General features: G+C 34.8%; 1 protein-coding gene and 1 long non-coding RNA gene across 2 annotated transcripts; both read right to left on the reverse strand.

The window, feature by feature from the left end:
* Window positions 1-1,077: 1,077 nt before the first annotated feature.
* Window positions 1,078-27,860, reverse strand: LOC115243597 (protein PTHB1-like). Its single transcript, XM_029820726.1, is given in 20 exon segments — window positions 1,078-1,213; window positions 1,477-1,618; window positions 3,575-3,745; window positions 4,290-4,573; window positions 5,782-6,024; window positions 6,353-6,598; window positions 6,782-6,959; window positions 9,087-9,217; window positions 9,480-9,727; window positions 10,278-10,560; window positions 14,687-14,775; window positions 15,561-15,989; window positions 19,122-19,316; window positions 19,459-19,733; window positions 19,876-20,084; window positions 20,297-20,550; window positions 20,768-20,938; window positions 21,696-21,811; window positions 27,059-27,412; window positions 27,684-27,860. Coding segments are annotated over 20 exon segments (4,308 nt in total). The 3' UTR covers window positions 1,078-1,100.
* On the reverse strand, window positions 17,210-18,101 carry LOC115243609. The gene is made up of 3 exons (XR_003885251.1): window positions 17,730-18,101; window positions 17,425-17,617; window positions 17,210-17,349 (listed from the first exon to the last, which is right to left on the reverse strand). It is a non-coding gene; the product is annotated as an uncharacterized LOC115243609 (long non-coding RNA).

Consider the following 27,860-nt stretch of genomic DNA (forward strand, 5'->3'; position numbering starts at 1 on the left):
ATCAAACGATCGGGAAAAAAGTATAAATCACCGTTGAAAAGATCAATAATAAATACAAAATCTATTCTAGTAGATAAATACTTCTAGCTTTTGATCCAACGCTATTAAGTGGTATAAATCTACTGCGCAGAAACATATTCCGGGCAAAACTCGTTGGTTTAGTTACGAGATGATTTTATTACGTTCCTTGGTACAGTGGAAGAGAATCAACAGAAGTGTGTTTGGTAACAACCGCTGTATATAGTCGTTCGATATATATTGCGTATCTCTTCATTGTCGCGGTTGGATATCGTGCTTGCGGAGCCTGGGATCTGAAAAAATTCTTACGATCCTTTCCATTCTACGCGAGGCAGGCACTTTGCATACATTATATAGCGCGCGAACGCTCTCGTAAGAAAATTATCGCGAACAAAGCGCGCGACTGTTATTGGTCCCGCCGGATTAAACACATATATACCCTCCCCCGTCCCGTACATTCTTCCCATTAATTAGCCACGAAAAAGCGGAATCATGGCGCCAGCCAGTGAATCACTCAAACTATACGTTACGCCGTTCAACTTTGCCTATTTCGATAATACGCCGCAGGCATATGGAATAAAATTATCGCGCCGCAGCGCCGGCGCGTGTAGATGCACTTACGTAAACCGCGTTCGACTTCATCGTGTTCGTGTATAATATAATACGCGTGCGTCGCACCTGCGTAGCGGCGTATCGATACGTATTACGTGCAATCACACAAGTCGAGATACGTCTGATATATATGCGCAGATAACTCCCGAGGTTTTCGTGAAGGATGATGAAGCGATCAATCATATGTCGATAGATTTTTTTTTAAAACCAATTTCATAGAATTTGAATTCTGTTTTTTTGTGTATTTAAAATTCCATTTCATCTTTTTCATCCAAATAAAAAAATGCCATTAAAACGCATTAAAATATCTCTTTTTTTTTTAAGAAGCCAAATAATTTTATGAATTGGAATTTTATTTATTTAAAAAAAAAAAGAATTTAATTCAGGGTATAATGGCTTATGGCTTGTCATCATGATTTTTTTTTTTATTTAAAACATTTAAAATAAATTAGAATATAACACGAAGATGTCTAAGAAGAAGCGCCAGCTTCCAATTGTTCGTTTTCAGCAATATTGGTAGTTTCTTGATAGTTGTCGAGACGTTCGATCGCGTGAATCAGACGCTTCTTTAATTTTGCGAATTCTTTGGATAATATATTTTTATATATATAATTTTTTATTTATTATTAACTTTGGTGTGAAAATTATATATGTATATCATATATTATGAGAAATTAATATACATATTTAGAAATTTGACATCTCAGAATTAATAGAAATAAATTAAATGTGTATATATTGAAAATTGTTTAAATAATATATTTTTTAAATTAAAATTACATTTTAGACGTATGTGTCGAGTGTGAATTTTTTCCCGCTTAAAGCGGAAAGATTGACCGATAGTACTTACGAGTTCGTCGCGCAGCTGCGGCTCGAATCCGATTGCGGCTTCGAGCATCGTGTACTTATCATCGTTTACATTGAGCCGCAACAGTAGGAGCAGTAACCTCACGGCACACCGCAAACCGTGGCCGGTGCGTTCTCGTTCCTGCAACAGCCCAATTATCGCGTCTCGCGTTACGTCAAACGAACACTGACGGACTGTATATCGTCGACTTGTCTATGCTACTCGTTTTGACGATGCGAGCCAAAATTTGGGAATTTTTTCAGAAATCAATACTAGTATAATTTTGACAAAAAGTCGGGGATTCTCACTGCTTTTTTTTATAACTTTTTAAATTAATTTTTTTGTCTTTTATAATTTGTAATGTTTCCAGGATAAAGTCTTCATCGAAATTATACCGATTTTAATTCCTCTCAGATCCTCGAAGGAAAAAAGATTAATTTTAGAATAAAATTAAAAACTTGCTCGCTGATTCACTTTTATTCGCCTCGGTATATTCTCTCGATGGAAGTAGCGATTATTCTCGCGCTCCATCTACTTTCCCTTCAATATACCAGTTATTAATTTTAATTTGATTCTTGATCACATCCGCCAATTACATACACATTAATTTCTGATTGTACTTCCTAAGAATTGAACTGTACAGATAGGATAGAAAAAAATTCAACAATAGTAGCCAATTTCTTATTACAAAGTCGCAAAAATGCATCGATTACACATCGATTATTTTTAATTTGCCTTGATTTCTCGCGCTTTCAGGTCAAGCCGGCCACAATGACGGCGAAAGGATATTCTTCTCGTTGTCTCTCTCTTCATTATCTATCTAAACACAGCTCGCGTCCTTTCCCGGGAGTGCCATAAATCTCGCAAATAATAAGCCATTCGAGCGCAACGAGAGGAATCGAGTAACGATCACATGGCAACGGGTTCAAGCGCGTTGATACGATTTCGCGAAATCGCGTTGGCGCGATCGCCATCTCCGCTTCCAGATCAGTGGGCGATAAAGCGTGGCATACTGTATCGGCCGCGATCGCGATCGATGCGGCTCTCTCGCGTATTTTATACGATCGAGATTACGGTCACCGCTCCCACCGTCGCTGCCAGCATCGAATGAATATGAGCTCGAGCAACTATACAGGCCAATTATCGTGCACAACTTGCGAGCAATACCGATATATTCCTAATTCCGAGACAATTTTAATTGCAGTATTATACGATATTCATCACCCATTTTTTCGACAAAAATTATATAAAAGTTATAGATGAAAATATTTTGCAGTTAATCCGTTACAAAAATAAAAAAGATTTTGATATATAAATATCGCAATTATCGTTTTGAATATAAAAATCAAATCTTATCTTTGCGTCCAAGTGGCCGATGGATTTTTTAGATATAGATCGTAGGAAAGCGCTCAGACTAGCATCGGTGATCTCTTCCCAGTCCTGTGGAACCGATCGATCGTATGCTTATCAGAAAAGAAATAGTAGAGGGGAATGGCAGCGACACGGTCAGTCAAACGCGTGACAACGATAACGAGATCTCGCTACGATGATGGCGAACATTAGCCAATCTAACTCTTATAACTGAAGAAATATCTCTGCGTTTGTATTTTTAATTATGTACAAAATATATTATAAATTTGATTAAATGCGAAACATATGCGATATCACAGTATTTGCTAATCATTTATGTACCTCAGTTAATTTTGCGCACCCAGAAAATTTTTGCTGTAGTTGCAATACCACTTTTTTGAGTGATATAAAAAAAAAGAGAATTTTTATTGTTAAAATATTAGAACAAGTGCTAAGAAATATATGAGACGGTTTTATTGGCTACACGCGCGCAATATAAAAATTTGTTGATGAGAATCAAATTATTGCTTCCACAATTTTACGATGAAACGAAATCGGAATCGCGAGACGCGCAATATAAAAATTTGTTGAGAATCAAATTATTGCTTCCACAATTTTACGATGAAACGAAATCGGAATCGCGAGCGTTGGACATATCTAGATCGAATGATGGTAAGGGCAAAGATCGATCATATAACGAGTTAGCTGTATAGGGAGAAGAAGACGGTAAGAAATTCGGTCAATTACCGCTCGTGCGATCGCGAGATCGTCCAGAAGCGCGAAGATCGCGCGATAGGTCGATTCCAAGAGGAACGGCAGTCCGGTCGCGGTCAGAGATCGGGTGTTTCGCTCCCTCACGGCGCGCAGCATCCTCCTCTCGATGTTTCTCAATTGGGTCGATAGCAGCCCGATCTCGTTCTGTACTTGCGAACAAAAAAGAACATGCCGAGAAGGAGAGAAACGGGGGTAATTAATCGACGGCGACGGCGATGTTAATGAATCGGACGCCGCCGACGTCGTCATCGTCGTCGTCGTGATTGCGAGAGAAGCTGATCTTAAATCTTACGGTAGCGGCGAAAGCATAAGCTTTTAAGAAAGAGAAAGAAAGAGAGAGAAATAGAAATAAAAAACAAAATGTTTTTCCAAAATTTAATATATCAAGATACATATATGTAACTTTGTGAAAATTTGTAATTTATTAACGCTTTAAATTTGTTGTACGATGAAAAATGAAATAGAAATTGAAGTATTAATAATACAGTAAGAAAGGGATAAAAATTAGCATTGGTAAGAATAGGACTTTAAATTAAAAAAAAATTAAATTAAAATTAAAATTATATTAAAAGTCTCGTCTGAAAGACATAAATATGGATGCATTTCTTTAATCAAGCGCTATTCTATTCGATCATTGCGTACCAAGATTAGACGCAGTTTGTATTTAATTCTTATTTAAATGAATTACCGTGATTCTGTCGGCCTCCTGGCGGGTACGAAAGTGGGCCTCCATCTGAGACTGAACTAGCTGTATGTGATTTTGCGCGATGGTGGTCGTAAAGTTCCCGGTGGTCTTGTCTTTGAGTCTATTCACCAACTGTTGAATCACCAAGGTCATCGAGAGCCCATCGTTCGATTGCACTCGATATCGATTGCTGGTAGCACCGGAAATGATTGTCACCACGCTACCAGTTTGCACGTGTTGCAAGCCGAGCGTATTCCAATTTTGTCTCTGCACGTCTCCTGTAAGCTCTATGAAGAATTATTGTAAATTAAGAGCTTTCTTCGCGAGCTAAATTTTTTGGAAAATTATTAGATCAGAAAATCTCACTGTTTAGATGCATTTTCATGCAAACTTTACTTTTTAACAATTTTTATTTCATATTTCAAGATATGTGCATATTTAACAGTTGATGTTAAAAAGACAGATATTAATCCTTCTTGATATTTTTTTTAAGAAAAAGAAATTTGAGATTCTAGATAATTGAAAAAGTTTGCAATTAAATTTATAATTGGATATTTCAGGACAGTCTTTATATTTTATATTTGACATATTGAAACGGGAGAAAGAACGTCGTTGACATTTTTATGATTGATATTTTTGATTGGTCGCAAAGGAGGGAAGGAATTCACTTAACGAGAATTTCACCGACTTTAAATTACGAATCTACCAGGTATGCGAGGCTTAAAGTCGAGTGGCCGATAAAAGAAAGAAAATGCGCCGTGATTGAAGAGGTCCGGGTAAGATTCCCGGGGCCCCGCGCGACGTCTGATTATCGTATTAGGTGGGCCGAGGGTCCGCGCATTTAAAGTCTTGGAACGAGAGAGAGAAAGATAAACAGAGAGAAAGAGAGAGAGAGACTGGATTCTTTAATATTGCCGTTCGCAAACGAGACATCCTAATTCTCTAGCCACAATTTCCTGCCCCGTAATTTCCGACGACGAACGGGTGGGGGACGGGGGGCGAAATACCGAGGCAGTGGGAGTAAAAAAAATTCGTGACTTTTTAGAGAATTCTTTTACGGCGATTGTGAGACCAACAGGGCGGTATCACAAAACGCGCGAAATATAATAATCATTCTATATAAACAATCGATCTCTTTTTGATCGATGATATTCGTGGGATTTTATCTGTATAAATTTTAAATCACTCTCGCATTTTTATTGCATTAAAAAAAAATTAAATTGCAATGTTACGTGGCTTATGCATTTATGTACATAATATTTCGTCCTTTGTGATAAAAAGGAAATTTTAAGATATACAATTTTATAATCATGTGCAACTACATCGCGATATAAATATGATAAATACAAATAAAACCAAAATCTCAAGAAAAAATCTTCGAGGAAATGTTCGAATGTATAGTTTTATCACGGTTGCAGCCCTGGTCGCGAGACACGGGGGGGGGGAGGAAGGGGGAAGGAGAGAACATTATAAACGATGGTGCCGATGGATTTACCGGGAAACAGCTGGCTAAAAGCGACGAGGGGCTCGCTGCACTTGATGTTCGCCGTGAAGGTGGACGTGTTCTCCGGCGGGCAGACCCTCAGCATCATCTTCAGGGGCAGCTGAACCGTCTTTTGAAGTACACGCAGGCTCCCACGATCCGCCGTCTCGTAGCTCGCCGTGATTCTCACGTCTGACGACAACGCCGGCAGATCCGCGCTCGCGTAGATCATCGTGCGCAGAATGTGCCGGTCACCTTCGCATTCGCGTATTCGGTTAATTGGCCGAGAATTAGCAGCGGTTGCATCGACATTCCAGCAATTCTATCGTTTCGATAAAAAATAAATAAAGAAGCGAAGAGAAATACGAAACGCACATATAATATATAATAAATTAATATAAAAGATATAGGATTTATTATATAAATTATTTTTTTTAATATTATATTATATACATTGCTCAATTTCTCTTTTTCTTTTTACGTTTTCAATGATGATGATTTTTTTAACTTTGTTCTGGAATGTCCATTTTCTTTATTTAGACTTGGCGCGTCGTAAATATATAAATTTATGTGACTCGCTTACAAAGATTGGTAATAACGTGGCAATCTTTCTCGGCAACGAACGGTTTCGAAACATCCACGCACACCTGAACGTCGCGTAATGTCGTGTACGTGGATAATTCTATAGTAATTCTGCACATTAAATTACGACTCTCTGTGTCGTCCTTAGAGTCTTCTCGGTTTCCGCGCGAACAGGGTTCCAGATCCGGAGACACGGTCACAGATATTATCAGCTCGGCGTCCATGGTGACGTTGGTCAGTTGATTGCCTTATAATTTCAATTATAAGATAATTAACGTTTAATAAAAGTTTAATTATATAAAATTTAATTATACGAAACGCGACGATTTGGAGACTTCGGAGAAATTTAATTATAGATTATTATTCCTTATATGCGTCATCATTGATGATGACACATATTATAGGTATATTGATTCACGTTTATCCATACCGGAAGTCTTATTTTTTTTTGCCAATTTGCGGAGCTCCATGAGTTCATCTTCGGCGGCCACGTAATCGTAACCGCGTCGATGAAGAGGAGGCGCGATAAATAATGACGGCTCCGAGCCCAAGTAGCAAGCCTCCAGCTGGCCCTCTTCGGAGAGAACGACAATCACTCCGTCTAAGTGCTAAAAAGAGAGATAACAAACTTTGGATTGCAGTCGCACATCTCCGCAAAGGAAGAAATCAACCTCAAATTAGTCAAAGAAACTGTGGATAAAAAAGAACTGCGAGAAACCTGAAATAGCCTCTGTATAATATCATAGTTATTATCTTGCAGAATCGCGGAAGAAACTAAAGAGAGCTAAATTAAAGACTTGTCCGTACAAAAAATCGTCTGACTTTTGAAATTAAAAATTACAATGATCTCTGAGTTACAGCTATGCATTTTGATCAAAACTAACTGTAAGATCTATCTATTTCAATTTTAAAGAATTCAGCTAGATTATTTACAGGATTTTAATTAGAATGTTTATAGCAAATTCTTTTCATATATCGATAAGCCGAAAGGCTGTTGACGAATCTTTTTGCTTTTGCAAGATAAGATAAAATTAATAATTTGTCGTTATTTTCCGTGGCTGATTTAGACATTTTCTAAGCCTGCGTTGATCGTATACACGCGAAACAACTCTAGCTGTCACGACGACAGCTTGCTGATTAACGAAGCGGAGTTCTCGGTATTAAGCTAATTAGCCAGCAATTCGCGTGCTCTGTGTCCTCCGGAAAGACAACAATGGCAACCTTGCTGGGCGCGCGCTAGCTCTGCATGGCAGGACGATAAGATAAAACCAGGGTGATAATTGCCAGCTCCTCGTCCTTTCCTGCACTCTTGCGATCTTTTTTCTCTTTCCCGGTCGGCCTTTCATTGCCGATGCTTCGAGCCTTGAGCGTTTCTCTTGATCCTCATCTCCACGTGCATTCCTCCCCCTTATCTTTACTCATTTTTCTCTTTTCTGTCTCTCGGTTTCGAATATTTCTAAAAATGAATGAGCAAAAAGAACAGTTTGTAAGATAATTAGACACAATATAAACGACTTGATTATCTCATCTTACATGAGCAATTTATGTTCAACAAATAAAAATTGACAATACGGGCGCAAATAGCACCTATTAAATCTGTATTAAAAATATAGATCGATATCTCTTATAAAATTCTAGCGAGAAATTCATATTTCTATATTAAAAATTCCATCGAGATACATTCTTTTTTTATGATAGATAAAATAAAATTTTTATACGATTTTTCGTCGTAAAATTAGAGGATCGAAGATAACCCCTTTTCTTTAAAACACGGTATACACACTATATCGAAGAAGCTTTCGGTTTCTGATAGCAAGGACGCGATAGATCCGAGTCTGTCACAACGTTGCCGGAGAAACGACGACTGGCGGTGTCGATAGTGCGACACGGAAGAGGAACACCGATATGGCGAAGGTCCCGCTCGTTCCTTTGTCAAATGTCATCGGCTCTGATTGCGGACTATCGTGACGAACGTAGATACGCGCACCATTGAGAGATTTCCTTTCTCTTTCTCTTTTTAAAGAGCAGTTCTCCCATGCATTTTTCTCTCTTACTATACTTTACGACATCGTTATCGGGATAAGACAACCTCTCGTCCGTCGATAATTTTTTTTTTTTATCCCCGTCTATTCTCATCTCGGCGAAGATTGATAGCCGCCTTCGTCAGATATAACATTTCAGTCATCGTTAGATTTCTGTTTCGTTATTCTTACCAGGGACGAGGTGGTAAAATAAAATATATAAGACTCGCACGATGGGTTATCAATGTGAACTTAACTCTGAGGCTTTCTTTCTCTGAAAAAATATGTTGACTCTACGCGTTGCAAAAAAGTTGATATGTCTTATCTGTATGTCTTTTTCATATTGTGGCAGATTGTAGTACGAAAATCGTAGTACAAATTGTTGTATGTTTAAAATATATATTGTATATTTTATATTATATCTACATATATTTATGTTATATTTTTTTTCTTTTAAATTTTATACATTGAAAAAATATACAAAAAGCTTGGGATATGTATTCAATGTACCGCTAATTAGTAACTATAATATCAGATATTATTTTTCACATAATACATACAACTTGCCATTTCAAAAAAGACAAAAATTAAGGAAAAGCGTTAAGCTTTTTTCTCGATGACAAGTTATGACAGATTCTACGCGATATAATAATACCGCGAAACACGCCGTGTCGAGTGATAGTACGAGAGTTACAGAATTATGCAATCGCTTACCTGAAAATGCGCTCGAGTTACGGCGACCGGAGTAAGAGGCAGCTGAGCCGACCACTTAAGAGTTGTACCCTCGTAAATCATCAGGGTGCTCGTGTCAGCGATTACGAGCACCATCAGCTTGCCATCCGGTTCTGTAAGCATCACGCTCAATTAGCACACTTATTTTCTATCCGTTAAAAGTAATTAGACGTGTCGCATCGTGCATCAGCCGCACAAGCACGATTCTCTGTTCAACTTGTTTGCTTCTCCTCTCTTTTTTTCGCGACAAAAAAGTATCTAGAAAAAATTAAATTACCGAAGCAACGATAACAAGATGAATTGATTTGTCTTTTTTTTCTCTATTTCTTTTTCTTTTGATAAATTTTCAAAATTAATGCTGTCAATTATATATACCTATCACATAGGCTTGAAAACAGAGAGCCTTGTACTCGAGTCTCTTCGCGTACTTCAGAGAAACGCAATTGTCCTTTAAACAGTAGAGATTCTTTTCACCGAGCACGAGGATTCCGACCTCGAAACTACTCAAGGTAACGGCGTTGATATCAAGAACGGCTTCCCCGATATTGTAACTCCAGTCCGGCTCCAGATTCTTTGGCCCTTCCGAACGATCCTTGCTTCCGAATTCCGCCATACTCTTATATCTGCAAAACGACAAATATATATATCTGTGAAATTTTATTTTATTAACATTAAATTCCCGTAACGTGATATAAATAATTCACACGCACGTCAGAGATTTCAAAAATATGAGAAAATACATTTGCAAATTTTTCTGGATATGTTTCAAGAGAGATATTTTGCTTATCTCTCTCTTTTTCTTCAATTTTATTATTATTATATAGCTATTTTTTGCAGTATTATTATTCACATTAATTTAATTGTTATAATGTACACAAACGCGTTAAAGCAGAATTTTTTCAAATAATTAGAAATTATTTTTAAAAACATGGTAATTATATTCCTTTTTATACATTCGAGCTTTTAAGCGATCTTCAAATCTTTGGCTAATTAGGAATTTTTCTCTCATCACACTGCTGTAAGACTGTAATGTTTGTGCCATATATCTTTTCATTCGTCCTCTTGACTCACACAATCCCGAAAGACGAGGCTGCAATCTGATACATCGCGGCCACGTTATCTCTATATACACCGGCAGGTGTTCATTGACAGGTTACTGGGAAAAACGGGTACACGGGTGGAACAACCTGCCTGTAGCATTCGAGGCTCCACGAGGAGCTCGACGTCACGAAGACGTCGTTCCGCGAAATGTAGACAATCGGCTCCGGCAGCAGCCGATTCCCAAGAACCAGGCTAAAGGTGGGAGTTTCCTGCTCATAAAAGAGAAGCGTGCTGTCCAGGCACTGGACACAGAGGAAGTCCCGGCCCCGCACGCCACCGAACGGGCCCGTCGTCAAAGACGCCGGAAATCTCGGCAGTAAATGCTCGTAAACGGCTTCCAGATCGCAACGATTCCCTATAAAAAAAAAGGAGGACGCGTAACAATAATAAATAAATTAATAATATCTGGACAATTTAAATTGAAATTTAAATCTAAAATTTTAATCGTAAAACGCGATTTAAAAAGATTTATAAATCTTCCTTTCTCTCTCTTTCTCTCTTATAAATTGGTACGTTTATTCTACTCTTTCGCGATTTATTATAATTATACTAAAAATAGTGATTGAATAAATTATCGGGTTTCTTTGGAATTTCAGGTTGTTTCTTAGATTGTAATCTCATATGGACGATGTGAAACGGTTTCTCTTATATCATTTTATTTATTAAGACGAAATTCTGTATCGATTGTTCGAGAGTGAAGTGATAGTATGTCTTGTCTTACTTTTCAAAAATGATTCGACCCATTGATGATGTATTTATAATATATCACGCAGCGCATATTTTATAAAGATTTTAACAAGTTATGATAAACATTGATTATATGATTTATCCGATATTTTCTTTTATTCCATCTATGTCCGATTCGATCAATGTAGAGATTTTGATAAATTTTTTTAACGTAGAAATTTTATTTGTCCTAATACACTGTAACAATCTCTTTATATTTATTAGGGATTCTTTTATTAGTCTCGCTATTGTCAAACAATGAAATATCGAAAGAATCTATTTATTTTTTTATTGCATAGTTTATTAATGTATTCGAAAAGAAACACATCTCTCGGATTTCTTTAATCGCAACGACGAGAATTGCTGCGCTTTTTAATTCGACATTAAATCAGGTCGACATTATGTACGTCCATAGACACATACGTTGCAGTTAATCGAGGAAATAAATACGCGAGATTGATGTGCGAGCTCGGGCAGCGTTAGACAAGCGGCTCGAACCGGCGAACAATCGTGATTCCTGTCTGTATATAGGTCAAGCCGCAATTCATCGTGGCCGCGTTTAAGCGTCCAGACGAGAGTGATCGGTGATTTGCGTATTAAATATATCATGACGTCAATGTTATAATGAGCGAGCGAGAAAAAAGGTAAGAGCGGGATAAATACGGTTTCTTGATTCGAATAGCGTGTACAGAGAAAAAAAGAGAGGAAAGAAAATTAAAGGAAAATTAAAAATAAAAAGGAATAATTATTGCTGAATATTATTCTTATATAACTTATTAGTGTATTATATAAAAATTATTTATTCTTATTGTATTAAAATTAGAATTGCGGATTTTTTTTCTTTGAAATTTCTATATGAAAAGAGAAAATATGAGAAAAAAAATTAAAGATATTGAAAACTTTTGGCAGAGGATTTTTATTTTTAATAAAATGAACAAGAAATTACGTATCGCTTAATGATTTTTGTTTTTTACAAGAATGAGAAGGATATTGTACAATAAGAGAAGTCTCGGTGGCGCCTACATGGTGTCGCAGGAAGTAGGCGTTGACGTTGCTGTTTTCAACGCGATCTCGCGAAAGAAGTCAATCACAGACGGCCGCCAATTTACGTGCACGCGAATACAACTCGCGCGCAATTTGCGCTCTCCCCGCGAGCGTGCAATCGGAACGGAACGGGAATCGGCGCGGACGGTTTTTTTTCATCACGAGGAAGATAATCGAGGCTCTCTCGCTTTCCGCTCCACGCCCGTCCAGGGCGAGGAGGAATCGCGCGCACCAAAGAGATATATACACGCACCACGACGACGTAACGGCGCTCGCGAGTTATTACGAAACGCTCGACGGTCGTGCGTTGTTGTTGCTTGCGTCGAATATCGGCTGGATTTAACGAGATATTAGCTCGAGGCGCCTCTCGATCCCGGATCATAACGCGAGAACAGTCTTAAACACGAACGATCAAACCGATCATTGGGATCGGTAAATACTTTATCATCTTAAGTAAAAAATTGAATTTAATAAAAAATCGTGTGTATTTATACATATAATTTTATTTTATTTTAATTATATAATATCAGCGATGGAAATTGTGAAAGACGAGATTTCTCACAAAAAAAAAACGTCGAATTCATAAGATGCTTGCGGAGAGAATATGCAAAATTATTACAGTATAAAATATGATTAGGTATCTTTTTATGAGATGTAGTATAAAGATTATTTTTTAGGCCGTAGCATTATTATATATTTTTTAATATACACAATAGTGTTATATATTATAGACACGATTTGTTTAAGCTCCTAATGATCAACACTATATCACGATTTATATTCCCCTGCGGTTATATACATAATTTCCCGCATCGCTTGTAGAACTGCATAAATCATTACTATTAATCGGTAAACATTTCTCATGGCGTTTTAAGATGTTTGAATCTTTTAATTGATCTCTTAGAGACATTTTGACTTCAAATCGCGCAAGGAATACGTCTAATCGAGCGGATTGTAGACAATTAAAAAAGTTTTCCCAGTGTTATTACGTAAATAATCGTGAGATATAAGGAAAAGAGAAAAAGAGACGTGTTGCGACGACGTGTAATAGAGTTTTCAATCGATTCACGATCGTAATGAGCGAGACTGCGCGACGCGTTTCTCCGTTCTTTGATATGCGATATCGCGCGACCAAACGATCGGCATAAATACGTAAGAACCGTATTTATACTTCACATTTAGCATTAAATACGATCGTCTGATCATCAGCATCATTTGCTGTATATGAAGATCATACTTATTATAATCAATGAGGAATCAGACGGTTACATATATGGGATGTGAATATGGATTAGAAAGATCGATCGATCGATCGATGTAGCATAAAAATTCTAATTGTAGTTAAAAATCCGATAATTATATAATTCCAGCAGCAAGATAAAATAATCGGATGCTTAAATGAGATGAGTTTCATTGTATTAATTGTCGCTCATTTGGGATAAAATATCTTAAAATTTCCAAATGTAAGATTAATCTTTTATCTTTGGGACAGACAATCTTTACAGAATATTGAATAAGCTACCATGAAACTCGTAATATAATTTTAATATTACATAACATATCGACACGATGATCGATATTACGATCGGTGTAAAAAAAGCATTCTTTTTACGATCATTCTACAAATTTTAAAGCATCAATGGCAGCCTCAATGATTGTTTCAATTCTTATACCATCGTTGTATATACGTAACACGTTGTTGAAAAAAAATCCGATATGATATCGCGAAGTGATATCAGTTTTATGACTTGTGTGACGACACACATCGTCGGACGAAAATCGTTCTGTCGTAATAGGCATCGATGCATCGCGAGATATTGCCGTAGCGATGTTCCCATCTATATCATATTCGCTGTCGAAGAATTATTCGCGTGCGCGAATAATTTAGCGCTCTCGTGATGCGTAACGTTGCGCGGCTCGTTAGCGGCGCAGCGCTCGCGGACATTTTATCTATGTTGCCAGGACCGGCTCTCGGAAGATTTGCCTCAGGTCCTGAGTTCTTCAAAAGATCCAGCAAAAAGTAATCTTACATATTCTCTCCTCAAACAAGTTATCTTAAATCTAAAATTTATAATAATACGATAATAATAATATAATAACGAGATAATGTGTGGTTTTATAAAAATAATAAGGACAACAGTGATAATATATAATATATAAATGGAATCAATATAATATTTAATAACAATTGCGATAATAACAGCAATAATAGTAATAATGATAATATTAATAATAAAAACAAAGATATTAAGGTAATTGCAAAATATATCATGAAGTGGAAAGATGTGTAATGATTCACGTATGTCTGTATCTTATCTATCTATGCAGATTTTGATAAGTTCTTACTGACAATTTTTTTTAAATTTCTTTTGATAAGTTCTTACCGATAAATTATTTTTATTGTTATATCAGGCATCGTGAGAATTCCAGTTTCTTCTCGAAGGCTTCACGATAATTTGATCTTATTAGTGCCTGCCTATCTCTTTCAAAGATTGCCTTATCGCAAATTCTTATTCAAATTAAGATCGATAAAAGAACGGTTTGTTTATTAAGTACACCCTATCATTTATTAAATTGAATAAAAAGATCTTTGAAATTAGTCAAAAAGAGATTTAAAAAAGTTAGCAGATTGTAAAAAAATGGATCTGTCAAGATGCTTTTTAATTGGTTGCTTTAGAGCTTTTAATATGATACCATGTTACGTTACAAACCATGTTCGACGGAGCCCTCGTTCAAAACAATGCTGTAAATGATGAGTTTTATTGATGTCAATATCGCGAGTCGGGTATCTTGCGAGCCTCTGAAACAGATCGGTATCGATGAAAATATAGAATTTAAACAAAGAAATTTAATCGCAAGGTGCATTAGCTAAAAATAAAGATATCAGTATTATGTGCTATATCTAAATAGACACACAATATAATCAACAAAAAATATTTATAGATATAAATATAAATATAAATGTATAGAATAAATATTCAGCTATTTCAGTATTTGATTCCCTATTGAAAATAACGTTGGGAATACAAGACGGCTAAGATAAATCATAAACCAAAGTATAGAAATTTTGCACTTTATCTTATTTATATGATTTAAAACTTCAAATAATAATCTGAAATTTTTATATATAGAAAACATTACAAATAAGTAAATTTTTTCATATTTCTATTTTTATGTATTTACATGTATATAATTTACTGTTGGTTTTATTCGCAGTTATAAAAGATTAAATCGCGTATTTTTTGTGTTGAACTATATATATATGATATATATTAAATAATAATTATCTCTCTCTCTCTCTTTTGAATATATTAGATGAATCTTTGAAGAGCTCTACGATAATTTTTTATTTATTTATTTTTATATTTCTTAACTATTTACCCATTTTGATTTTTATTTGATATAATTTTTTGACAAAGTTTGAATAGTTTTTCTTTGTATTAATTGATTTTAATCTCTTGAAATTATTTCTCTGATTTTCACCAATCTTTGTTACGAAAGGCTATGCATTTCGGAATTAAAAACGCGCAGTTTGTCACGACACCGATAATCCTTTCACTTCGCAAACATCACGTCCTTACTTACGAGACGAATTTTCCCGCCTTCGTGTCGACGATACAATCGCCGATTTGCGTCTCGATGATCAGATCCGTGGACTTGTAGCCGCTCGGCATTTTTGTCTCGTCTATCCATTGCGACGACGAGCTATATATCCGCAGGCATCCACTGTGGCTGCCGACGACGACGATGTCTTTCCGGTCGGCGCCGAATAACGGCGCGACCAGGAGGCTGCGCCTGTCGAAGGACTCGTCTACTCCGCACTGCGTTCTCCACCATTCTTTCGTCTTAAACAACGACATTTTTCGGGCCAAATTCAAGAATTCGGCATCGCGACACACGATGGAGGATGCATTTATTTACAACTACTGCCGGGACTTTGTCTTACGCCGGGTTTATGGCGGGTTGCTATGACACCGCGCTGCCACAACATATAGTCGTCGATTATAGGCGGTGCTTATCGAAGCTAAAGCTAATTAAAGATGCATAACGAAATCGCGGTGTAATTCCGCATTATTGCATTAAGTATCGAAGATAGGTATGCATTTTTCGAGGAAACGTTTGCGTATTGCGCATCTTGCATCAGCGACGAAATTGCTGCACAGGCGCACGATGCTTCGTAGAAAAACTTGCGGATGTTTTAAAGGATTACTAATTTCTTAATAATATATTGTGCTATAATTTATCAAAATTTAAACTACTTTTGGTCTAGAATTTTTAATAGCTTTAAATATAGAGAACTTTAAGTTTATTTTTTTTTGTGTTGCAGATATAGTATAGTTAATTGTCAATAAATTGATATATATGTTTGCATAGACATTGTTACAACTAATTTTTTAAGAAGAAAAAAGGTTTTAAAATTAATTTAAAAACATAAATTTCATTTTTTTAAATGTTGTTTAATATCGTAATTTTATTATATATATATATATACACATATATTATAATATACATATAATAACAAATTGTTTAATATAATGCAGATTTGCATTTTCATATATGACCGCATTTTTTACGTCGCGTAAATTAGTGTGTGATTTCATCAGCAGATGGCAGTACATAATAATCGATGTACAAATTAACAGCAGTTGGAATGACAGATCTCTCCACTTGTTATTCTAGAAATTCGTAATAAATAGCTCGCGGGAATTATATGATCCGGATAATTTATTTTTTCTATACGAACGATATTACACATATTAGACTATGTATTTATATATAACACTGTAAAATTGAATTATTTTTCGTTTTTAGCGCAATTTTTGATGTATAAATAAATTACCAAATATAAATAAAATTGTATTCAATAAATATATTAATAAAACGGTCTATTTTGCAACTTTCTGATATAATCACAATAAATGTTGAATATATCAGTAGCTTGTAATCGCGAAGTAATACATTTTTCGATTGCCTTTTTTCGTCTTGTTAGGTTCTTGAGGAATCATGTGTAAATATAAGATACGGATTGATTCTTACACCTAAAGAATATATCATAATAATATGAACAATAATCTTTATTAGCATCTATGTGTTATTACAAGTTTTATTAATCATTGTAAAACATAAGACAGGAATTTTATATATTTCAAGAAAAGAACTATATTTCTTTTTCAAGCTAAAACTTGTGATATATCGAGAAAGATTTGCCAGTTTTCTTTTAAACAAGTAGAAGTGCTTTGTTTATCGCAGAAATTTAGAAAGTCTTATATTTCTGAATATTCTTGCAGCAATGTAGTCAATATATTCTATGATTTCGAGATCTTCTTTTTCTGTCACAGTTGGAGTCGTTTCCTCTATTGTATTCTTATCTTTTCTGTAAAAAAAAAAATAAAAATGTAAGATAACAATAACATGAGTGCGCATGAATGAGATCTTTCTTAAATCTTACATTTTGTGCCACAACAATTCTAGTGTAAACACGATTAGGCTGCACTCCGTACTCCGTAACCCATTGCAACTATCACAAAGTAGCATTCTGTCAAACCGATATTGATAAAGCTGATTCGAGCATACTGGCTTATCTGTGAAAAAAACAATGTTTCTCGCGTTGTTTGAGTTCGTATTCTCATAGCTTCAAAGCTCTGAAAAAAAAATATTGAGCATACTGTATATATATCGCGAATTATTCTAGTACAATTTCAATAATTTTCAGAATATTTATATCAATTAATATTTCACAATTAAAACACATACATATACTGTTATGACGTCTTGCCCACGCTACGCCTTCGTTTTGTCACTCACAGTTTCGAGTTCGCACATTGTACATTTTCCGCCAGCATACGGTCATTCCAGCCGTATGTTGGAAATGAGCCCTTTCTTTTCCATCGGTTTTCTTCGGTCATAAAACCCGAGGCTCTCACTCGTTGGGTATGTGTTATCGCACGGACTCAGCGTTCGTCGCCATGGCGGTTTATTGTCTTTCACATATGACGTCTAGAAGGGCCCACTCGGAACGACAAGGAGACTCGCCAGCGCCCCGAGAGTTTTCACGCCAGTTTTCTCACTAGCATGATACCCGACTCGCGACGCGGACGCATCCTTTTCCCTCGTCTCTGCTCCGAGCACAACGGTAAGCTTCTTTCTCAATAAACGGTTGTTTTTATCAAAATATACACAGTGTTTTAACTTATATGTCGATTTTTGTGCGTCCCCACAATATATACGCATATATGCTTTTGACATAACATTTTGATGTCACATCTTAATTTATGTAAATTTTTAATTATTATTATTATTTTGGAACGCGATATATAAATCAAGACATAGTTTTTTATCCATTTTTTATTATCTTTAAATATGGCGATTGTTTTGGTAGCGAGAGATGCGGTTGTATCACGTTTATGTAATCAGTTAAAGCGCATTTTTCTTCTTCCTGAGATGTTTCTTGCATGATTTCGTATATCTTACTTTGTACACTGTGAAATGTGAAACGTTCATTTCTCATTTGACTTGCATCTTTTTCATTGGACATTCAATTAGACTTGTATTCTTTCGGCTCGATTTTCTCTTCTAGGATCGCTTTGCTAAGCGGATCTCGAAAAGTCTATACATAGAAAATAATTTTTTCTTTTGTAACATCTCTTGTCTGATGGCGACAATTGACTCTTGTCAGTTATCTTAGAATCTATTATAAACGAATGAATTATTGGCACAATTGACAGGAAGCATGACTCACGTTGCATTTATCCGATTTATTAAATGGAGTCGCCAGGGATAATACTACATATATACTTTCTAGAATAACAATTATTTTACACTGTATTTTAGTGCACATTAAAAAAGCGACTCATGAGATCCGCTGTTGCTGCAAAAATATGGAAGCATTTAACGAAAAATAAAATTTTTGATCAAGTTTCTCATAAAATCACATTTCAATTTAGTGTACAATAACAAAAATTCAGTAAATATTTGGTTTAATAAGTTTTTTTTTACGAATATACATTTCTGCTGGTATTTAAATAGAGCAATCTATGATATTTGTATCCGACATTTCTTCTCTTGCACGTGCGTTTTGCCTATAAAGAAAGTGTAACAATGACATATATGAAGACTCATATTAAGAAAATTTCTATTATATTTTACTTTTTATGCCATAATAACTCAAGCGCAAATATGATTACGGTGAGAAGAATTCCGTAGCCCATTATGACCAAAGCGAAGTAACATTCCGTGATACCGATAGTGATGAAGCTAGTGTGACTCGAGCACATCGGCTTTCTCATATATAAACGATGCTCCTCGCGATATTTGAGCCCGTATTCCTCTAATTTTAGAGCTCTGCAAGCACCTTTTCTGAATATCGAATCATGTAAGATCATGTATATTACGTTAAAATTTTAGTTTTTAAGAACTTTTTATGCCAAATAATTTAAATTTGAATGAACTTTTATTTGCATAACGATAATTCGAGGTATTTTACCCATTTTTTATTATTTCTAAATATGGCGACTGTATTTGTATAACGAGAAGCGGATATACGACTTTTAAGAAATCGATTTCAGTCAGACCGCACTTCTCCTCCTCCTGATATGTATCTTCCATTAATTGGTAGATCGAACCAAACTCGCCATGGAATGCGAAAAGTTCGTCTTTTATTCGACTTACACCTTCTTCAATGGACATCCAGTTGGATTTACGTCCCTTTGGTTCGATTCGCTGTTCCACAATCGCTTTTCTAACTGGATCTTGAAATGACTGCCATTTCATAAAATACTCTTTTATTTTTCGCAATTATTTCTTGTTGTTAATATAATATCGATAACGTAATAATCCTTAGAATATTTAATAATAATAATCCAATTTGCATTATTAATTACCGCAGTTTCAATCTACGAACCTTGAAATAATATCGGTTATACACGACATCCATCGCACCCAGCTTTAACGGGCTGTTGAAAAGATCCGAAAGAGTTTTGATAGAATCCGTAGTAGATTGCAGCAGGCCTACAATATTCGCTGTGTAAGCCGCGTAAAGACTGAGCGAAGCCAATAGTAACATAAAAGTGACGATTCGAGGCGTCACTCTATACGGTTCATACGCATATCCTGTAAAAGTACAAATTTATAAATTTTATGTTGAACAAAATGAAAAAATTTAATTTGTATGTTCGCGAAGTAGTAAACGTTTTCATCAAAATGCTTGAGTAATGAAATTTAATCTATTTTATCAGAAATCTATTTTAACAATTTTTTATTATTTTCCAATAATATTCGGAGATCAAAGTCAATGATTATATTGTCGATAATTAATGTTCTACCTTGTTGGGCAAATGCGCCTAAAATAATAAGTAAATTATCGCTGACTGTTAGCTTGTTGGGATTTAGCTGCTTCCAGTAATCTGCTGATTTTGCATTTCTATTTCGATTATATTCCAATTTGATGGACAAGTAGAGCAAACCGAGAACCACAATAATAAGCACGGCGATGGCTATCCAGACGTTACGTTGAAAAGGTAGAGTGAATATATTGCTCACGGTCGATAATAATGGTCGTCGAAATATAAAACGTGAGCTATATAATATAATATAAATATTGATGTAAAACGTATATAATTTATAGTAGTTTATATATAACTGATTTTTTTTACTTCGCATAAATTTCGATTTATCAAAGTAAAAGTGAAAGATTATATGATTTCTCGTCTTTCCTTCTAGTTCTGTTCTTAGAGAGAGATAGAAAATCGATGAAATCATATTTAAGTTTAATAAATGGTGTTTGCCTATTTTACCCGGTCTGTGTGTACAATTGAATATATTGCACAACACCGAGACGTTCTGACACAAGAAATGTAGCGGTGCCACCGATATCGATCTCGCGTCGCTCCAGCATCCCGATCATTCCGCTCCAAGATCCATTCTCTGTACGATATCCCCAACTATCGGTAATTTCGAAACTTATCCTGTAACGCATAAAACAAAACTATGAAGAATTTCGAGTCGGCGATATATCTTAAAGGATTTCATATATATATATAGTGTATAGTAAATTTCAAACTCGTGATTCGTTACATCGTATTTCGCGAAGATGATTATCTTAGCAATAGAAAACTGTTGTTTAATTTAAAAAATTTGGAATTCTTTGTACTTTTTTGAAAAATTATTATTAGATTTGTGTAAAAGAAAATATTTAATATATAGGATAAATATTCGGAAAAAAGCTACATGATAAAAGTTTATTTTTTCATTGAATGTTTTAAATGTGTATTTTATATAGATATATTGACAAGAGCAAAGATTTAGATTTAGATTCTTAAGCAGTCGATTAGATATAATGATTAGATATAATATGACATGATGATTATGCAGTTTTTGCGGGTTGTGTGGACGTTATGATGACAAATATGTCATGCACACTTTTTTAGTTATGCGACCGGTTTTATTTATACTGTCTATTGTTTATTATTACTTGAAAATGATTTACAATCTTTTTTGATGTATGTATACTATAATTGCTTAATCACTTCATTGTGACCTCGTTAATTAACTTTGAAATCGGATTACGACTTTATTACGTTGTTCTGAACCTTGAATTCATAATTTAGGAGTCCGCGAGAATATTCGTCGATTGTTGCCATTGACTTTTTAGTTGACATTTTAACATAAACAAGTCATTAAAATATTTTGGCATTTTTGCGATAATGTCGAGATTGAACTCACGTTGCATTCATCCGATTCGCTAAATGAAGCATCCATGGATATCCAGCTTTTGTGACAGGATCTATTAATTTATCTTCGAAGTCAGTTAGATGATTGATTGTATTGGGATCAGTCATCTGTAATCGCAATAAATTTTGGAAAAATACATTTTTCTGTTCAAAAAAATTTTAGTAAAATGTCTTTGACATTTTACTTGAAGTATTTAATTTATACAAAAGCGTCTTGCATAGCAGATGAATACAATAGTATTTATAAAGTACCACGAGAGCAGATTTAAGAGCCGTCTGTTGAAGATTTCTTCTACGTGCCGAAGCCACATCGAAAGTTTTCATTCGTAGACCATTTTCGACCGTCCAATTCCCGCGATTTTCCCATATCACTCCTCGCTGCGGACTCGGCCGATATACGGATGTTAGTTGGAGAAAATCACCGTCGAATCTTTTTGCTAGGATCACATCGCTATCAGGATAGACGGCTAAGTTTTCGAAAATCTCCAAAATCGAATCATCATATGTAAAAGTTATATTGGCATTATCATCGTTATCGATTAGCGTCCTTCGATCTTGAAGGAGGAGCCATCTCATCGGGGCGACGAACATTCTATTCAAATTCACCTATCGCCAGATAACGATCATAATTAATTTGCTTATCGAGGAACAAGGCGAGAAAATTTTTTGCGGCTGCTAATACTAATGACTTTATTTTTAGTAACAATTTTGAGTAAGAATTGAATTTTAGTAATAATTGATTTTTAGTAATAATAATTTTCATTTGAGAGCTAATGACGATATGTTTGTGCTCGCGTCATATTCACGACAGATGTACGGAAAGAACTTAGTACCTGTCGTAGAATTTCAATTGCGTAATTGCAATCCATGTCCAAAACGTATAGATTTTGATGTTCCAAGTCATTGTAAATTCTCCGGTCAAACCTTGGGATGACATTATTACAGATGCTATGCGTCAAGTCAAGACTCGACAATTTTCTAGATAATCTAATCGTGTCATCTGAGAAAAGAGGGAAAATGAAAACCATTAAAATTCTTTGAATCTTTTAATATATGTTTTCTCGCTTAAAATGGAAAGAAATTATCGTGATCTCCTGAGTCTCATACAATGATATTTTATTTCAGTATAAACAAATATATACAATATAATTTATCATATTATAAACTGAGATCTTAACAAAATATTTTTTTATTCATTATTTATTATTATTTTTATTTATTCAGTTATCTTTTGTGTAAACACTACTTTCTAAGAATCTCGCTTGTCCGATACGTAAATGGTGAATTCGAAGATCTTGCCATAGCTGATGCACGAGTGTAGAGATATCCTCGACGGAGGGAATAAAATCGGCATCGTATCGATGATAAATTTTAGACTAACATCGTCGATTCGTTGAGAGAATGCAATCATGCCATTATCGAAAAACAATGCAAAGATACACAAGACAATGGGAAACATTCTGCGCTCTCTTGTATCCGTCAAACAACTGCGCAGAAATTTCTTCGGCATGATATTTGGGATCGATAATATTGATTATCTGTGCACTGTAATTTTTTCGCATGTGTATCATGATCTCGCCTGTAATGAAGCCGTTTATGGATCCGCGGAAGAATGTAATGAAAGGACAATTGACGCGCAATAAGCATTGCGTGTGTAATGCGAGCGTTATTATTACATATGAAATATTCAATCTTTATGATGGATGCTATGTCGACATGATATAATCTGCGAACAGATTACTCATTACGTATCGCGAAACGTGTAATTTTGACGTTTTGCAAGCTTTCGTAATTCTCTCAAATTTTTCTTAATAGTGCAATCATCGAGCACTGTCGAGACGTTAATAATAGTGCAAAGAATCTCGATGATGCAGGAAATCGGGAGTCTATGTTTTAGTATGTGAAAAACCACAGCTGGGTTTTATATAGTTTATTGCTGCACTTGAATCGTATAAATTGTGTGGCTTATACGTAACTGTGTATTTTATTTTTATTTGCAAATATGTTGGCAAAATTTTTACATATAATGTGTAAACAGTTGTTTTATTATTTATATTACTATATATCCAAGTAATTTTATTATAGCAAGAATGATTTGCACAATCTAAATATATTACCATATTCATTCTATTTATGACACTTGTGTTACTAACTTCTTTTTAGAGAGTAGCGAGATATTTGCATAAATACTTTATCGCCTTAAGCAGATTGTGTCTTGATGATGAATCTATAACATAATAATTAATGTTATATTATCCTTTAATTATTTATACACACGTGCTATAACAAACGAGTATCAAGCTATAAGAGGATAACAAACTTTTTTTGCACTGTGGATAATTTCCGCGTTAATCTTATTTGTAAAATAATACACATTATCAATGCAATTAGTACGAAATGTCAACAAACTAGAAATAGTTTCATCGGATATTATAGAAAAAAAAAAAAAAATTCCGATCATAAAATGAAAAAAGGATTTCGGTTTTTTGACTTAAAAAAGAAGGATTCATTTAAAGAAAAGAATTGTGTTTGCTTATTTCTACTGATAATTCGCGTGATGAGTCAATGATCGACACGTGAAACAAATTTCCTCTCATTTTCTTATCGGTGCTTACTCACGAAAGGGATGTTATCGTAATCGTCGGCAAATACCAGCGCGCATTTTGACATACTTTGCATGTGTTCAGAATTATGCGTCTCATCTCAAAAACTTAGTAAATTTTAGAAGCTGCTGGTTTTTTAGACGAGTATATGTATATTTCTGCAGATATTCAATCAAAATGTTCAGTATAAGCGAAGGTTTCTACATTTGACGTTTCTTCTAACGCCGCACGTGCTTTTTGTCTGTCAAAGAAAATTATAAAAGTAATATATGAGATACGCAACGATAAAGGTGTCATTATTTCTTACTTCTTGTGCCATAACAATTCGAGCACAAATATGATCACGGCGAAAAGCATTCCATAGCCCATTATGACCAAGGCAAAGGAGCATTCCATGAAACCGATAGTGATAAAACTAGTCTTACTCGAACATATCGGTTTTCTCGTATACAAGCGATATTCCGCACGATATTTGAGCCCGTATTCTTGTAATTTCAGAGCTCTGAAAATATCTTTTTTGAGTATCGAGTGTTTCAAGAATTATATTATCGCAAAGTTGCCGATTTGTACATACAATGTATTATTAAAAAGTACGCGTTAATAAAATTTTTTTTCGAATTTTTGTAATATTCTGTGTTAGATTCTAAATATTAAAATATTTTTACATCCGACGTAAAACTGACCTGCACGAATTATTATTTGTGCGAAAATAATTCGAGATACTTTACCCGTTTTTTATTATTTCTGAATAAGGCGATTGTATTTGTATCACGAGAAGCGGATCTGGGACTTTTAAGAAATTGATTTCAGTCAAGCCACATTTTTCCTCCTCCAGATATGTAGCTTCTATTAACTGATACAACGAACCGACTTCACTGTGGAATGCAAAGAGTTCGCTTTTTATTCGACTTACACCTTCTTCCATGGACATCCAGTTGGATTTGCGTCCCTTTGGTTCGATTTGCTGTTCCACAATCGCTTTTCTAACAGGATCTTGAAATGACTGTCATTTCACAAAATACTCACTTATTTTTTGCAATTATTTCTTGTTGTTAATACAATTCCGATAACGTAATAAGCCTTAGAATACTTAATAATAATAATAATATAGTTTGCATTATTAATCGTCGCGGTTTTGATCTACGAACCTTGAAGTAATATCGATTGTACACGATGTCTTGTGCACCCAGCTTTAACGGGCTGTTGAGAAGATCCGAAAGAGTTTTGATTGAGTCCGTAGTAGACTGCAGCAAGCCTACGATATTCGCTGTATAAGCTGCATATAGACTGAGCGAAGCCAATAGTAACATAAAAGTGACGATTCGAGGCGAAAGTCTATACGGTTCATACGCATATCCTATAAAAGTAAATAAAAAAAAATTTATATACTTTATGTGGAACAAAATGAAAAAATTTAATTCGTGTGTCCGCGAAATAATAAACGTTTTCATCAAAATGTTTGAGTAATGAAATTTAATTTATTGTATCAGAAATTTATCTTAACAATTTTTTATTATTTTCGAATAATATTCGGAGATCAAAGTCAATGATTATATTGTCGATAATTAATGTTCTACCTTGTTGGGCAAATGCGCCTAAAATAATAAGTAAATTATCGCTGACTGTCTGCTCGCTGGGATTTAGCTGCTTCCAGTAGTCTGCTGATTTTGTATTTGTATTTTGTTGATATTCCAATTTGATGGATAAGTAGAGCAAACAGAGAACTACAATAAGAAGCACGGCGATGGCTATCCAGACGTTTTGTTGAAAGGGCAAGATAAATATATTGCTCACGCTTGACAATAATGGTCGGCGAAATACAAATCTTGCCCTGCAATAAGGCAGATGCTTATTTAAAATATCCATAATTAATGGTAGTTAAAATGTATATTTGATTCTCTTTTTAATTTGGTTAAAATTATATCATTTTTCTTTCTTTTCATTGTTTTATTTTTAGACAAAAAAATGGAAAATGTGAATGGAATCGTATTCAAATTTAATAAATGTCTATCTTACTGAGTGTGTGTGTATAATTGGATATATTGTACGACACCGAGACGTCCTGGTACAAGAAATGAAGCGGTGCCGCCAATATCAATCTCGTGTCGATCCAGCATCCCGATCATTCCGCTCCAGGAACCATTTTCTGTACGATATCCCCAGCTATTTGTTGTTTCGAAACTTATTCTGTCGTATAAAATAAAAGCATAATATTTTGACTCACAGCAATTTTAAATCATTGCACATATATATATGTTTCTTTTTTTAAGTTTTGTAATCCATCATATCCGTGTCTCTCGTTTTCGCAAACAAAAACGACTAACAAAGACAAACTGTTTCTCAATCAAAATCAAGTCAAATAAAAAAATTTATGGAATATTATTAATACTAAACACACACACACATTTTAATAATATCGAAATGTTTTGATTTGGTACAGTAATGTCGAATACTGAACTCACGTTGCATTCATCCGATCCGCTAATTGAACTACAGATGGATATCCAGCCTTCGCAACAGCATCGATAGATTTATCCTTGAAATCAGTTAGATGATTGACCGTATTGGGATCCGTTATCTACAATCGTAATATATGGAAAAATATATTTTTATATTCAAAAACATTTGGAATATTTAAAATCAAGGTTACACATTCGTGGCATTGTTAAAATTACATTATGTAATTGACAGATGTTCATTGATATGTAAGTGTACGATAAACAAATATACAAAATAGCATGATTCAAAGTACCACAATAGCAGATTTAAGAGCCGTTTGTTGAAGATTTCTTCTGCGTGCCGAAGCCACGTCGAAAGTTTTCATTTGTAAACCATTCTCGATCGTCCAATTTCCACGATCTTCCCATATCACTTCTCGCTGCGGACTCGGCCGATATACGGATTTTAGTTGGAGAAAATCACCGTCGAATCTTCTTGCGAGAACTACGTCACTATCGGAATAGATGGCTAAGTTCTCGAAAATCTCCAAAATCGAATCATCATATATGGAAGTTAAATTGGCATTATCATCGTTATCGATTAGCGTTTTTCTATTTTGAAGGAGCAGCCACTTTGTCGGGGCGATAAATATTTTTTTCGAATGTGCCTGTCATTTAATTTGAAATATATATATATACTGATTGTTATAGTAACTAGGAGATTAGTATACAAATAATATTAAATAATGATAATTGTAATAATTCCGGTCAAAATTACATTTCTCGTATGCAGAAACAGCAAATAGATATTTTTTGTTGCATTCCAATATCAATATCAGTTTTAATTCAGTATGTTTATGATGTCGTAAATAAAATTGATTTTATTTTATTAAAATACTCAGAGATTTTTACGACATTTTGTTTAGAAACGCTTGTTACCTGTCTCAAAACATCACTGGCGTAATCGCAATCCAAATCCAGCACGTACAAATTTCGATGTTCTAAATTATTATAAATTCTTGGATTGAATTCTTCGTAGAAGTTACGAATGCTATGCGTCAAGTGATTCCTCGATAGTATTTTCGATAATTTAATCGTGTCATCTGTGAGAGACAT

This window comes from Formica exsecta, unplaced genomic scaffold (assembly GCF_003651465.1).
Source record: "Formica exsecta isolate Colony F162 unplaced genomic scaffold, ASM365146v1 scaffold72, whole genome shotgun sequence".
Taxonomy (NCBI): Eukaryota; Metazoa; Arthropoda; class Insecta; order Hymenoptera; family Formicidae; genus Formica; species Formica exsecta.